This window comes from Xiphophorus couchianus, chromosome 17 (genome assembly GCF_001444195.1).
Source record: "Xiphophorus couchianus chromosome 17, X_couchianus-1.0, whole genome shotgun sequence".
Lineage (NCBI taxonomy): Eukaryota > Metazoa > Chordata > Actinopteri > Cyprinodontiformes > Poeciliidae > Xiphophorus > Xiphophorus couchianus.
The window spans coordinates 9,995,148-10,011,493 of record NC_040244.1 but is presented as its reverse complement, the minus strand read 5'-3'; the positions used below and the strand labels follow the sequence as shown (position 1 = coordinate 10,011,493).

The window sequence follows — 16,346 nt, the reverse complement described above, 5'->3', positions numbered from 1 at the left end:
TGTTTTATGTGAGCAGTTTCTTTTATTAACCTTTTCTCTGTTCTTGTTTGTTCTGGCTAACTATTTATGAAGAAGCTAATTATAATATACTTTTAAAAAACTGGCAGTAGAAGACACCAGCAATGATTTTCCTGTGTAAGGAATATAATAGAAAATTCTGAGAATTCCCAGTTACCTAAAAAACAAGTAAACAATCAAGTCACTGTCTCTTGTAGGGTGTGTATGTATATGGATGCTCACACCTGATGTGTATTTTTTAGTCCTTGAGATGCCAAAACTACTAGGGAGTAGCTCGGATAATGATGTGGAGAAAGAAAGAAGTTTGGAAAATCTGGGTTAATCACAATCTGTTGTTGCAGTTTTTAGCAAGTGTGTTGCAACTACTTGCTTCTAATATTGTTTTTGAAATTGTCTTTTTCTAGAAAATCAAAATTTGATTCTGTGTTTGCACCTCTTAAACTAAACTACTTATTAGTGTCACTCTCCTGAACGGTCCCTGAACTGTTCAGGGACGGATAACCTGAACTGTCCCTTTAAGACATTAATTATTTTCTCTTAAAGTCATGCTACCTGATTTGAACAAAGTCGTATTTCACACAACTGAATCAGTAAAAGCTGGTCACTTTTGCTTCTTCTTGCATTTAAATATTTCACACCTTGCTGTCTACTTTTCACCTTACTGCCACAGAGCTTTGCATCAAGCCACCACAGCTAGGCACGTTCTGCACTGACTCATCTCTGGAAAAACTGAGCAAAGTTTCCACAGCGCAGACCAAGACAAATTATTCAGCGTTACCATGACCGAATTTGCCTGAAAAAGATGAGAGGTGCTAAGTCACCGTTGCTCTGGCGAAATCTAATAGTGATTAGAATAATCTAATACATTTACAGTCCATTTGAGCTGTTCAGCTAATGCTCTTATCTGGAGCGACTTACAATGGCTGTGGTGGCTGTGGACTGAGCTTAAATGGACTGTTTTGGGTGAAGCGCATCAGCTCAGATGCACACAAATGTAAATTCATTAGATTGTTTCTGTCTGGGTTGGGATTTGCAAAGAGCACTGCATGTTAGTTAATTTGGTGCAGGTCCATTTTGGAGCGTGTAATGGTGTGAAGACAGTTTCTTTTTTTTCTTTTAATTTCCGGTTGTTGCTTCTTCGTGTTAATACATCGACCTATTTGAGTCATAGGTATTTGCAGGGTTTCTGTTTGGCTTGAGATTTTTTTTTTTTTTTTTTTTACCTGTGCTGCTCTGAATTCATATGTGGTTTATATACTGTACTTATATGCTTTTTTAGAACTTTTTTTTATATAGCTTCAATGTCATAAGTGGGCATTTTGCAAGATAAGTCTAATCAATGTCCGATTACGTTGAATCCAATTGGTTCCAGTTCAGTCAAACTTGATCCAGTTCACTAATGCAATCAGCACAATCACATATAAATCCAATAAAAGTTGTTGCACAATTAAATCCCATACCAGTGGTCAGTTAATGCTAATAGGTCAAAAAATATCCAACTAGAGAAGTGCAGCACACAAACACTAACCCAAGAGTCCTTTCCACTGGAAGTTAAAAATAAAGGCTAAACGCATAGTAAATGAAAGCATTACACCGTGTTCCAAATTATTATGCAAGTGATATTTTCTCAGATTTTCTTAAATGGTCAATGCAAATGATGGTCAGTATAATTTTCAAGTCATGAACTATTACAGTATAAATCAAACTTTACTGAACAAAGCTCCCCATGAGAACAGTTTTATTTTCAGAAATAAAAAACTCAAAATGCACTGTTCCAATTTATTATGTACAGCAGATTTTCTAAACATTTTATGGATTATAAAGAACTGCAAACGGTCATTCTTTGAATGTGCAGCATTAAGTGGTCACATGTACTAAAATCAAAAGCTATTTCAATCAAAAACATCTTAACAGACCGAGTTACATGTTAGCATCGGACCCCTTCTTTAATATCACCTGAACAATTCTTGCATCCATTGAACTTGTGAGTTTGCGGAAAGTTTCGGCTTGAATTTCTCTGCAGGATGTCAGAAAACCTTCCCAGAGCTTCTGTTTTGATATGAACTGCATTTCACCCTCAGATCTTCTGCTTGAGGAAACTCCAAAGGTTCTCAATAGGGTTGAGGTCAGAGGTCAGAGGAAGATGGTGACCACACCATGAGTTTCTCCCCTTTCATACCCATAGCAGCCAATGACACAGTGGTATTCCTTGCAGATTGAGATGGTGGATTGTCATGATGAAGATGATTTTGCTATGGAAGGTACGGCTCTTCCTTTTGAACCATAAAGAAAATGATCAGTCAGAAAGTCCATATACTTTGCTGAGGTCATTTTCACACCTTCATGGACTCTGAAGGGGCCGACCAATGATTCTCTCCCCATGATTTCGGCCCAAAGCATGACTCCACCACCTCCTTGCTGACGTCACAGCCGTGTTGGGATGTGGTGGCCATCCACCACCAATCCACTACTGTGTCCATCTGGAGCATCCAACAGACTTGCATCAGTGAACAAGTCTGTTTGAAAATGAATCTTCATGTACAGCAGGGCCCACTGCAGCCGTTTCTGCTTGTGAGCTCTGGTTAGGGGCCCAATAGTAGGTTCATGCACCTCAAGCCTCTGGAGGATCCTCCACCTTGAGGTTCCAGAGGCACCAGCAGCTTCAAATACCTGTTTGCTGCTTTGTAAGGGCATTTTAACAGCTGCTCTCTTAATCCGATGAATTTGTCTAACAGAAACCTTCCTCATTATGCCTTTATCTGTACAAACCCATCTTTGTTCTGAATCAGCCACAAATCTCTTCACAGTATGATGGTAACGCTTCAGTTTTTGTTAAATATCTAATGTTTTCATATCTTGTCATACGGCACTACACTATGCGATGATTTTCGTCAGCAGAGATCTTTTCTCTTTCCCATATTGCTTGAAACTTGTGGCCTGCTTAATAATGTGGAACATCCTTCTTAAGTAGATTTCTTTTAATTGAGCTCACCAGACAAACTAATCAACTCAGCTCTCTGAAATTAATTATAGTGATTCAAAGAGCCCTGACACACAATACCATCTATAAATTTAATAGCACAACAAAAATTGTAATCTTTCTGACACTTAAATCCAATTTGCATAATAATTTGGAACACGGTGTAGATCTCACTAACAGCTGTTTCCAGAAATAAAGCTAAACACAATAACAGTACCACTAGTACTTTCTGTGCGATGAACAAAACCTTTTTATCTAAGATTGTAAGTATATATAATCTCCAGGGCCATTTAGCGAATTCCAACTGTATTTTGTCTCCACAGGATGGTACAGAGGATTCATTCTAAAGAATCCTAATGTCAAGGTAAACAAACTTTTTTTTAAAGAAATGTGTTTATCTCCTTGCTTGTATGAAACTTTAGAAAGTCTGCCTCAGACAAGAATTCAAAACCCGACTGCTGCACCTGCTTTCAAACCCTATTAGTGTTGCATTATGGTCTCTCCTGAACTCCAATAATTGGTCATCTCAAAGAGACGCATAGGAAGGTTTGAAGAGTCACGCTACAGTTCTGTTCTGAATAATAGTGGCGCAAATATGAGCTTGATGGAAAAAGTAAGCAGAAACAAGCCCATCGGAAATGGTCTGCATCCAAAGATGAAAGGAAGATGGCAGAGGAACGTAAATACTATACAGAAGAACAAGTTAAATATGCTGCCGTTTTAAAGTATCTTGTGAGGCTCATGAAGTTTTACTTTTGACTGTTTCATGTTTTGAAAATTGCAATCTGAAATCTCTGTTTTTGAATATATAATGAGATTAATATTACTCATTTAGCTATTTATAGTAGGCACATGTCTTTTAAAAGACACCATAGAATTGTATTCTACCTGATATTTGTCAAATGACTTATCTTTATTTAAGTGTGTGTTGACATATTTTTCCCAAATTGCAATCTTTTGGGTCTGATTATGAATCTGGTCACATTTACACATCCTTAAATTTGTTTTAAGACTTGTATCTTATGATGAAAAGCAGAAAAGATGTAGATTTTTGTGTGAATAGATGGGAAGAATTTTTAGACAATGGATGGATTCTAAAAAAATTTTTTAGATAAATGATTATAATGAATTTTGAACAAAAAATGGTTGGATAGACAGAAAAATTTAACATTTAGACAATGTGAAATGAGTTGGGTAATATACAATTCTGTACATGCTTTTCTTGTAAGCCTTTAAGAAAAATGTACATTTTAAGACTGTAACAATGCTCTTAATGCCTGCATTTCCACTCGGCACCACTGAAGAGCGGTAATGAAAGCTTATGGGTTTGTTTGTTTTCTGAATTTACCCTTGCATTCATCAACGTGATTTCTACTTTAATCTTCAGCAAACCAACAGCTTTCTTCTGTCGAGCCGTTTTTATCTTCGTCCTCTAAGTAGAATACCACAAACTTCATTTTGTCCACACATATACTTGGCTCTAAGTTGTTTATCACATGGACAGTCTCATGCTAATGGTGCCAGAAGCAAACGACAACAAGAGCGTTTCAATTAACCTGCCTTTCTTCTATCCAAAGGGAATCTTCCCATGCAGTTACATCCACCTGAAGAACGCCGTAGTGAAGAACAAAGGGTGAGTCGTGTCTCTCTGGTTTGCCGTTTCCATTCGTGAAAGTGACGACTCGTTCTCACGCGAACGTCTACGTTTGCAGGCAATTTGAGACCGTGATGCCCGTCGAAGACTCTGTCATCACCGAGATGACGTCGACCCTGAGAGAGTGGGGCGCCATGTGGAAGCAGCTCTACGTGGTAGGGATGATTGCATGCATTTAGACACAGTTCCAGTGTGAGTTTATACGGGACTTGGTGATTGGAAAACAGTTAAAGCCGTTTCCACACCCTTTCATTTGCTGAATTGATTGTGTTTGTGGCCCATTAAGCTATCTCGGGGGCTGATTGAACTGAACTGATGAATACTTTGAGATCGAAGAGGAAAAAAAGCTACAAAAAGCAGCAGGGCACTGAAGCTTATTAGCTAAAATCCATTTTTAGCTTTTTTTCCCCCTCATTATTGTGACACTTTAAAGAGTGGCTTGTCACTTGTTAAATTTTCATGGTGGCAATTCTTACATAGTTGTATATTTCTACTCGGGCAGTGTCCTTCCCTTCCTAGGCACCCTGGAGACTCTTTAAAAAAGCTTTAAAAACACAAATCTTCTATTGATGGATATTCTGTTGCATCTCAAACATTTCCTTTTTAATAAATTATTTAAAAATCTTTTTTTGTATTTTTGCAAAGAAAAATACTTGGCTTTTTGAGGTTGATCAGAATATGTAGTGCCTATTATTTGTTAGTCTGTTAGCTATCATCATTACTTGTGCGTATGTACGACTCAGATGCATGACTGAAATGTTTTAATTTTTAAACATGGAAATGTGACGAAGAAGTTGGAAGTTCCCCACCACCCAAAGTGACTGGAGAAAAATCATTTTAATTTTGGGTCATCAAACATCCATGATCGTTTTTAGAGAGAGCTTGGTTAGGAAGCAAAAAAAACCCCAAAGACTTTTCTGTTCTTTTCATTGGAAAAGGAGAGAATAACTCAGCTTTTTGTCAGTAAAAAAATTTTAAAGTAGATGGAAGATCTGTGACCCAGGGGGAATGTTTCTCTGAGAACACTGCCATTGTTTGTAAAAACTTAAATAAACATCTGTCGGACCCTCCCATAAACTGAAAATGTGTCGACACTGGCCTTTCAATAGGACAAAAATCAAACAAATCAACAAATAGAAGATTCACCAGAATTAGTCGTGGCTCTCTGTTCATCTCGGCACAATTTAGAGAGACTTTATGATCTAACCATGTAAAATATTATATTGGAAAAGGCATGATCATGAAGATGTGATTTAATAATTGTGCTACACGATTAAATGAAAAACTATTCCTTCACGTTCTATTCCAAACAGAGGATTTTGATGGCTGGTATCAGCCGGATCTAATTCCACCTGCTCTTCTCTAAATGTGCGATTATATATTCCGTCACGTTTGGCCGTGTCTCTTCTCAGAGCTTTCTTTCCCCTCGTTCTCCTTCCTCTCCATCACTTGCACCTCCCGCAGAAGAACGAGGGCGATTTGTTCCATCGGCTCTGGCACGTGATGAATGAAATCTTGGACCTGAGGAGGCAGGTGCTGGTCGGCCACCTCACTCACGACCGAATGAAGGACGTCAAGCAGCACATCACGGCGAGACTGGACTGGGGCAACGAGTGAGTATCAGGCCGGCAATGTTTAAGTACGTCTCTCATAGAAGCAATGCGGGTTCAAAATCAGGTATTGGCAAGACATTTGTTTGTTTGAATTTTGGCAAAACCAGCGTTGTTTTAAGTTGCAACTGTAGTTGTGATATAAAGTCATAATGTTTGGGAGGTATCACAAGAAAAAGTCTTTGGCTTTGCCTGAAAAGTTTGTCCTCTTGTAGATTTTACAGTGAACTGACTAATCTGTCGCCAACCCAGCCTCTTCCCGTTTGAGAAACAGTTGAACCAATATTGTACGATCCTGGAGCGAGTACGTTCTGCTCCCCCCTCCTCTGGACTCCGCAGGACTTATTTATTCTTCCGAGGTTGTTGTTGCGAGAATAAAGAAGAGATTTTCTTCTGATGACTTTTCCATGAAGGTCAGACTCCTGCCGAGTTCAGCTAAATCTTTGAATTGTTTTTCCCAGAAATCCCACGAGCGGCGTCTCGTCAGGTTTTCTTGGCCTCGCCGAGTTCATCTTGACCTTCAGACGCTTCTGCTTTCGGCTCCCTCTTTATCTCGTCAAAGCTGCAGGATTCTCCTGCTTCGTAGGCAGAAATTGTACACAATCCCTAGAGGGGAACGTTGGTTGTGAAATGTTTTGATTCCAATTATTTGCAAAGGTTCCTCCGATATGATCCTTCATGTTCTACAAAGTGTTGCATTTGAGTTGAACATGAAAACTTGTTTTCTACACGCACCAGGGAGATATTATCCTAAAGATATGATTGATTGGTATTAAGGAGTTGCATCTAGCACGAAAGTGAAGTCACTTTAACAAGAGTCTGTTTGTGTGACCTCCAACTTTTCAAAGTGCTTTATAACTTGAAGACATAATGCGGTAGTTTATTGGTGTTATGAAGCACCAATAAGCATTTCATTTTGCCAAATAGCATCAAAATCATCAAAAATATTGATGCCTCGAGTTAAAGAAACTCAGTGTTTCGCCTGTTTTCTGGGAGATTAGTGGAACATGCCAACAAAATAAGGGAGTTAATCTACCTCTAGGTCTCTTCAGGGTGGCCGCATTCATCTTACCGATTTGGTTCGACTAAACTTCTCTTAGGGGGGAAGAAAAAAAAATCTCTCCTCGCTTTTTGCCTCGGCTTATTTCTTACACATTTTTGCAGCTCTGTTCCTCCTCTCCAGCTTTCCTGGCTTGTCACACGTCTGTCTTTTTGTTGTCACCTCTCTTCCCTGTAAGCACGCTCCTCACTCAATCAAGTCAGTCTCACACAGCCGACACTTGCTCCATCCCTCCTGCTGTTTGCCTCTCTCCAATCTCTTACCGCTCAATGCTGATGGGTTAAAAGAAGGGAAAGAAAAAACCCTCAACTTGTGTCACATCCTCATTCTGTGTGCTTTTTACCTTTTTCTTTTTTTTTCTTCATTCTCCCGCCATTGGCCATTCTCAAACATCCATCATTAGTCAGAGTGGGACATGTGGGCCTTTTTCTCTTTTATTGCTGCAAAGGAGACACCTAGCGCTGGATGGTGTTGGTATGAACCGCAGGAGAAGGACTGATGAAAGAACGGTCTTAACTCCCACTTCGGGATAGTTGAGAAACGAGGCTGGAGAGGCGCATAAACGGATACGAGGAACTGCTGAGAGGTGCAGGAGGACAGAGCAAATGGAAAGGAGCTGAAGAAGTCGGACCATTTGTCAGATGGATTTAAAACCCCGGCTGAGGTGGCAGTCGTGTTGATTTTTGCAGCTGTGCATCACAGTTCAAAGCACTCTGTGTGTGATTTGTCTTATCTGTGCTTGTTTTAGACAACTCTGCTTGGACCTGGTGCCCAGGCGGGAGTTCAGCATGGTGGACCCAGACGAAATCAGCGTAACAGAACTGTACAGACTGGTGAGGACTCCTAATGTTTGTCAAAACCTAATTTATTGTTCAGATAGTTGAAGGACCTTCCCTTCAATGGTTTTCTACCTGTTTAAGTGTTGGGCTGCAATCTTTCGCCTTATGTTTTACTGACACTGTTGATTTTTTATTTTTTTTTACTTCAAGGTCTGGGTTGTCTTCTGGGCTTCCCTTAATGCACTTTACAAAACGAGCAGGACCAATTCCTATTAAATTATATAGAGTCCAGTTTGAGCAAAAATCAATTCAACTCAATCATAATGCAGTCCAGTTGTATGGTCACCATCAGATCCCATTATGTACTATCCAAATCAATCCAACATATCACAGAGTTAAAACATTTGAAACGCAATGTCAGTAGGTTACAGTTTGTCAATATCTGAAGATGATTTAGGCCCTGTACACACAGAGAGAGGAGTAGTGCATATTTTTGTGAGCCATGAAGAAAAAATACACATCCACGCGACAGAACGCGGCACAGAAAAAAGTCTAGTGGGTATGCCGGGCCAATCGGTGGCGCTGTCGGACTTCAAGAGAACGGTACAAAAAAACACGAGTATGAAGCGAATGCGAGATAATTAGAGACGTCATTGTTTAAACAGAAAGACACGGTTCACATAACTCTCTGAAGATGCACAGATCAGAATTTTGTGCTTTGATTTCCGATCTCTGTTTTTTGCTAAGTTGTGGCCAGACATCATCAAATGTACAATTTTGATGCATTCAGACACTATAATTGGTTGCAGAGTGTCATCTTTAAGACTGATTTGATGGCAAACAAACTCTGACTAAACATCAGTAAAAAACTTGTTAGCGCTACCGTTGTTATTTTATACAGTATATGTGGCGGCCATATTGGGGTTTGGAGTATCTTTGTACTATGCATGTCAGAGTTCTGATTGTTGTGGTTATTCCAGTTTCCTGTTTGCATAGACAATGTATTCCTCACCTGATTGCATTCAGACTAAAAAATCTAATTTGTGTTTTTGATGTATCTTGGAAGCAAACAAACGTTTTTGATAACTGTGTGTGGCACCAATGTCAGTGTTTTCCTCCAAGAGCAGCATTGCTGTTGAACAGAATTGACCGTCCTCCTGTCTGCTTCCATATTTTCTCCCCCCCCACCCTCCTCCCTCTGCCTTTTCCTCCAAAATTTTTCCCACCCGCCTTCTTTTGAACCCCATCCACTGTTACCATGGCAACCACTCCTCTGCCCCATCACGGAGCAAGGGGGGGGGAATTATATCACACGTACTCTCGCGCTGTGTCGGCTTTTGCTTCAGAGAGGGGTAATTGAGGCCCTTAATCCGTCTGTTTCATTTTGGTTGTTAGCCGAAACAAAGGCAGCCGTAGAGAGATGAAAGCAAAACAACACACCTCTGTTCCAAAATAAGCAAATGACTGCAATTCCCAGCTACAGTGAGGCGATATTTTAAAAAAACAAAAAGAAAGGCACTCGCCACACGTATACATGAACAAAGACCCAGAAATGAGATTACACAAAGGCACAATAAACCATGGAAATGCTGTGTAATTACATCAGTGTTTCTCAGTGAGATCTTAAGTTGTGAAAAAACCTCCAGCTTATGTATTTTATGATCTGTTATTTTGTTGTGGCTTACATAAGAGTATTTTTTTCATCAGAAAGGAAAACAAGGAGACTATGTAAAGTGGACGACAGCAAAGTTAACAGCAAAAGTAGTGACTTTAATAACTTCCTTCTGAAAAGAGACACTGTGAAACACAAAAGTCAAATCTACATTCAATGGAAAAAATACACCGATTTAAAGGCAGTGAAAGAAAAGAGACACGGCTAAACCAAGATGCAGCAGAAAGGATGAACCTTATATGGGAACGAAAGAAAATTGGAGCCTCCTAAGTTAATAACAGCAATACCTCAATCCAGGAAATGGATTTAACTAAACGTACGAGCACCAAAGTGTTTGGTCAGGCCGACTTTATGCAGGAAATAAAAACAAAGACGGTACTCAAATGTTACCTTGATGACGACCTGTATCTTGAAAAAACACAAACATACACACAAGCACTGGACCAGGAGAGCTTTCTGTGGAAAAGAGGATATTAAAATGGTACACATGTAATGGCATACTAGTTGTACAAGTGGCTCTATTCAGGAAAGATTAACTGCAAGGTCAGCAAATCATGTGACATTTGAGCAGAGGCAGGAAAGAAACCTTCAGTTAAGCAGGTAAGCACCAGTACAGCTGAGTACTACTATCTAGCTAGTAAATATTTGACATCTAGAAGTTTGAATGTTGGATTTATCTTAAGAAGTTGGTAACATCGTGCAACATTGAGTTGTAAGCTCTTCTGATTTGTCTGTAAAAAGACGTTTCTCAGTTTTTCTGCACTTATTCCGAAAGTAAATTAACATTGGCTTTATGGAAAGGATAAGAGGATTACTTTACTATCAGAAAAGCCTTGGTCTAATTTGCGGCTCTGCATATTATATGGCCTTTATCCTGGTTGCAAGCAAAAATGTATAAATTTGGTTAGAATTTTACTTCCACAAATAAGGTTTTTTTTTCTTTATCATATATTTATTTTAAAAAAAACTTATGTAGAAAGAGACACTGACTTTTTAAAAAAATCACTAATTAGCTCCCTACTCTCAGCCTGAGTCAGCTCACTTGGGATCGTCTCCTACTGCCCAAATGCAATTGAACCTCATACTTCCCACTTAGTCCTTGGAGATTGAGATTAGTTCATTAATTGTGGTGAATCATACAACTGTGAAGGATCACTCAGGCCTGGCACAGGACCTGCTGGCAAAGCTTCCTCTTTGGCATTGCTTGTTGTGGGAGAAGGCCTGCGTTCTCCCAAGATTTTTGGCACCCTTAGTAAAGACATGTAAAAAAAAAAAAGATTTTTACATCAGAGGCTTCATATTTTCTCTGTAGTTTCCTTTTCCAGAAAAAAGTCAATGGACATTTGCTTTTCTTAAATTACCTATTCTCCTTTCGGAGAGTCTCTAAATGAAACGGGCCTTTGTGTCTTGTCAAATTTACACCTCAGGGGAACAGTTTTTGAAAGTTCAAATCTGAAGTTAAAAAAGTACACCACAACGTTTGCTACAAATATATATAATTCTTAAGAGCAATTATTTTCTAACACTGGATTTTTAAAAATAGTGATGTATTTTTCACACCCTGTTTCTCTCCTTGAATCGTCCCGTGGATGCCTCTCTTTTTTTCCCTCCAGTCTCGTATTATTGTCGAATCACAAACGCTGACTTTACTTGAGGCGTATGAAGCATTGCAGTGCTTTAAGCAATGCTCTGGACAATTTTTACGACTTCCAGGAAAATGGGTGAATGCCCTCTTGGAGTTGTTATTTTTGTAAGCCACCCACTCTTGGGAAGGCTCACCGACGACTGATATTTTTTCTATTTGGGGAAAAAGGAAAGCTCTCTATGGTTTACTGAAGTCCCACAGAAATTAGAAATGGCTTTGCAACCCATTAAATATTGATGCATCTCAATGACTTTCTCTTCCATTCTCGAATTTCTTTAACTGGGCCACGGTGTTTAGCTGTGTGATATATTTATGTTCTGTTTAACTTTAAGTGACTGGTTTTGGTTGGTGAAATAAACTCATCTTTTCAAAATCATGGTTCATCAAAGCTCATTCATGATTTATTGAAGTTTGTTGAGTTCCATGTTTGACCCCGTTGCAGTGCACCATGGGTATTTTAGTACTCTAAAATAAAGAGGAACAAATCCCTATGTAAATAGTCTGAATAATACAGGATTCTTTTTCACAGAGCTTCTTCACAACATGGTTACTAGTGAACTTTGTAGCTGCCTCCTGCAACTCTAAACGCTGTTGGGTGAAGTTTATTCCCCTTTTACTATCAGGATTTACTGTATATAGCAAAGGTTAAGCTTGCTTAGGTGTGTGTTTATAACACACACCTAAGAGTGCTAAAATAGCAGAAACTGCTGTTGTGTTTTTTAGTACATGCACAACATTCAACTTGTCCAAAATCTCAATTAGCAGTAGCTATGGATACGATTAAAACAAGACATACTTCTGAAAATATTAGAAGTATTGCTTTGTTTGGCTAAAAAGCCATTTTTGTTAAAAAAAACAAACAAAAAAGGTAGGCACAAACAAAACAGAGGGGAAAAATACATTTAAATAGGTAGGTAGTGACTTATGGTGACTTTTCTTTTTTCCTCTTGTATTGGCTGACTTCCCCCTTGTAGTTTTTCCAGCTGCTTGTTTGGTTCACTTTGTATTGTTCTCAAAAATTCCTAAATAATAAATAGATAGACAAAATGACATTGGCATGTCCAGCTGTCTCCTGCCTTCTTCTCCCCGCCTCCAGAAGCTGACGCATAACCACAGATTGTTCCCATCAGGCAGCTCTAAACGACGCGCCGAAAATAACCTTATAATAAAAACCCAAAGCATAAATTAGGCATTCTCCCGGAACTAGTCATTTTACGTCAAACTTGGCAGCCCGGCCCCGGCCTGTGTCGTCTCTGAGGCACTGATCCCTTAAAGAAGTCGGCGGCGGGCGCCTTGTTTTTAGACCGTTCCAACAGGTGGCTATTTCTGGGGCTTCAGTCATGCAGCGGAGACGGGACTAGACAAAACATATTTGTCACTTCAAGAGACGTTGTTGTTTTTGAAATGATTTATGAGCTCATCTTTGCCGGAGTCTCATGTGAATAAGTGGTTTATTCAATGATGTGTTTATGGCAAAGCTGCTTTCTGCAGGACGTTGTTTTTCATATCGTTTTCTTGGCGTGTCTGTTTATCACATTTCACTTGCGTGTGTGCATCGTGTCTAAGTACGGAATCTCCTCTTAATGTTTTGATATGCTGGCTGAATTTTCTCATCAAAGCAATACTGACTGTACGAAGCAAATGTCGGTGATTGTTCTGGCATTTCTGAAGGTTTAGTTTGAACAGTGGCTGCTCCCCCCCCCCCCCTCAATCTCCGTTCAATTCCTATATATTTTCCAAATCCGGCTTTTTTTCTTCTTCTTTTTTATTTCCTCCCGCTAATTCAACCGAAATCCAATCCCAGTCTATGTGAAATCTGGAGAATAATTTCCTGAGAGTACAGTTGAGATTTTCTGAAGTGAGGTTCTGTTCACAGGTATAAAACAGTTAATCTGCCCATAGTAGGTAACTGTCATGGCAATGATGTTGAGCTACTTTTGCTGCTGAACTCGAAAGCTAAATTTTTCAAGGTAGTGTGGTGGTGGTGTACCTCTAACTGTCTTCCTGTGGGAAACTTTTACTTTAAGCGAAACTACCTGATATAAAAATACTGCAGTGTTAAAACTATTTCACTTAAATCTTTACTTGCTTGTCTTTTATATCACAGTTTCACTTTGGCCAGTTGCGTTTCTAATGCGTGCTCAGTAGATAATTTCTGCCTCACAGATCCTCTTTTCCCTTTTAAATAATTATTGGATTTTCTACATGTAATCATAAAACGATCTTAGATTAAAGATCATAAAACAGAATTAGGTTAAACCGTGGTTTTTTTGTTGGTTTTATTTGGACTAGCTGTCAACATTGACCTCCACAACTGACTAATCTTGATTTAAAATAAACACCAGGTGCTACTTATTGCAGGTGAGATACAAACTGCGTATAGCCTTTTAACAGCACCTCACTTAAAAAGTGCTGAACTATCCCTTCATGTCGGATCTGTTGGCTTTCCATTCATATTAGAACAACAGCTGAATTTATATAAAAAGGAAATGCAGAAAAATATTAATTTAACAAGTTTGAAGGTTATGTCTCGGGGATACAGTTTCAGCACCGTCAATGCTAAGGTTGAGTGTTTGTTGGTATTTGCTTTTTAAAACACAACACGCAACTTTTGCTGTTTCAGGTTGAGCTCTGCAGGTTGTCATTTTGGTAGCAGCTTGTTCTGCTCTGTCCTCGACTTGCCCCTGTTGTGTATTTGCAGTTCTTCTTTTTATATATATATATATATATATATATATATATATATATATGTATTTCTAATTTTCTAATTTTTATTTTTACAACCTCTCCCTACCTTCCATCCCCCCCAAACCTCCTGTTGTGTGTTTTACTACAGCAGTCAATTTAAGACATGATTTGGCAGTACCTCCTTTGACCATCTGGTGCTGTTTGTGTGCAGTATTTTTGGACATCGACAGCAGACCGGGATAAACCTCTCATGCTGTTAAGTGAGCAGTAGTGCACATGTTGATCTAGATGGTAGTTGCCATTCTATGATGCAATCCTGGGCAAGGCCCTACTGCTGTTATTCTATGTAGCCTGACCTAATGCAGCATGTAATGACCACCTGCAGACCACACTGAGATGTGACATTTACTTTCTGGTAATAATGCTCTTAGTTTTGCTGCATTAAAAGACCATTAGATCATTTTTGCTCAGAATATAATTGGACCCTTTTGGGGAAAAACATCAGTAGGGAGGTTGTTACTTTTAGCCGTTTAGGTGACATGAAATGCCTTTTTTTTTTTTTTTACATTCATTGGTGTGTTTTCAAAACCCTAGTTTTCTGTTGCATAATCCAATATTCAAACATTTATCATCTTTTGTATTAGGATTTTGTGTGATAGACCAACAAAAGCAGTGCACAACTGTGAAACGGATAATGCAGATATTATTGTGTTTTATTGCAGCTGAAAATCCAAAAAGTTTGGCATTCATTTTAATTCAGAAACCCCTGAGTTGAAAATTTTGAATCCCATTTTGGTTTAGTTACAGCTTCACAACAGCTTTATGCGTCTCAAAATGAAAGTGTTAGCCGTTATTCTTTGAAAATAGTTTAATCTTTTCCAGATTGTACAGAGAAGACATATATACAGATATATGTAAGTTTTCTGGCAGTTTTCTGCCACACATAGTGGTTTGCATGCTGTCAAAAATGTTTTGTAGCCAACTCCAGGCCTGACTTGTGTCTTCCTTGATCTTCATGTTTGGCATTGTTCTCTAACAAACCACTTAAACCTTTACAGAAGAGCTGCGTTTATACTGAAATGAAATTACAAATAAGTGGAGCGGTTGATAGCTCTTGATTTTGTTTAGCCATCTGAACACCCTTCACTTTGCAATGGTTTGTGGTGATATTAGTGTTAGTTCCTCACCATGACTGGCTCTTGCGCATTGGCTGGATTATCTTGTTGTTCTTCTTTTAAGCATCAGAGCAAACAGGGTGAACACAAATGCACCACCACACTTTTCACACTTCTTTCACACTTAAGCCATCATCATTTTTGCGCTACTTCGTGTTGGCCTAGTGCCTAAATCTCAGTGAAACACGTCAAAATTTACGACACGTTGTAAAGTAAATGCACTCTTTTGAAAAACACCTCGCTCCGCAACCAGTGTGCTGATTGTTTTCTTCGTAATGAGACTGAAACAAACGCTAAACAATCCAGCTGAAGCTCTCACCATATTACCTTCTGGTGCTGCAGGCAGTCTGACATATTACATGCTTTATTACCTCAATCTGTTTTCACTTAATCTATATGTGAGCCTCTTTGGAGTTTTGGATATAAATGCAAATCTGCCTGCAAAGATGCCCCCCCCCCGCTGTGGGATGTCTCAGGGGGATGTTGTTTATCTCTGACTTGGAAATTCAATATTAAATACAGAAGCTAAAATGCGATTGGCTTGTATTTAAAGAACCGAAGCAAATATGTTTTCTTTTTCTTATAACCCCCCCCCCCCCCCCCCCCCCTTTAGTTGTACGTGTTTTTGTTTGTTTTCATTCTTTCAAGATTTAAAACGCACAAACTTTCAAACTTTTCTTTCTTAATTTTAAAACTTGTCATAGATTTTCCAGCTGTGGAAAGCGATAGGAAAACCTTTTTTGTTTGTTTGTCTTTTACGTGGTTTTCTCCTGTTTGCTGCAGATGGAACATCGGCATCGTAAGAAGGAGACTGCTACACCCGCGAGCACCCACCACCTGTCTGTCCAGGTGAAGAGCCTGATGAGCGCCAACCTGGGGGAGGAGCTGGAGGTCTCCTTTCACATTTTTGACGGACGGGAGAATCGGCCGCTCAGGTGAAAACCCTGCAGAATCTGAGTAACGCAAATCTCTGTCTGGAAAAGTTAGTCTTCTACAGCTTTGATTAATTATGGAATTGATTTTGAGTACATATATTATATATAGGAAGATGTTGCTTCAGTATAT

The 16,346-nt window shown here is 39.1% G+C and overlaps 1 protein-coding gene across 3 annotated transcripts in view; it reads left to right on the top strand.

Moving 5' to 3' along the window:
• The window catches only part of dock4b (dedicator of cytokinesis 4b), a 129,703-nt gene that overhangs the window by 35,298 nt on the left and 78,059 nt on the right, over positions 1-16,346 (top strand). For all 3 annotated transcript variants that reach the window (XM_028043596.1, XM_028043594.1, XM_028043595.1), the window contains exons 3-8: positions 3,322-3,362; positions 4,576-4,631; positions 4,711-4,807; positions 6,117-6,265; positions 8,071-8,155; positions 16,065-16,216. In XM_028043596.1, the coding sequence (XP_027899397.1) occupies positions 3,322-3,362; positions 4,576-4,631; positions 4,711-4,807; positions 6,117-6,265; positions 8,071-8,155; positions 16,065-16,216 (580 nt within the window). The remainder of the gene's footprint in view (positions 1-3,321; positions 3,363-4,575; positions 4,632-4,710; positions 4,808-6,116; positions 6,266-8,070; positions 8,156-16,064; positions 16,217-16,346) is intronic.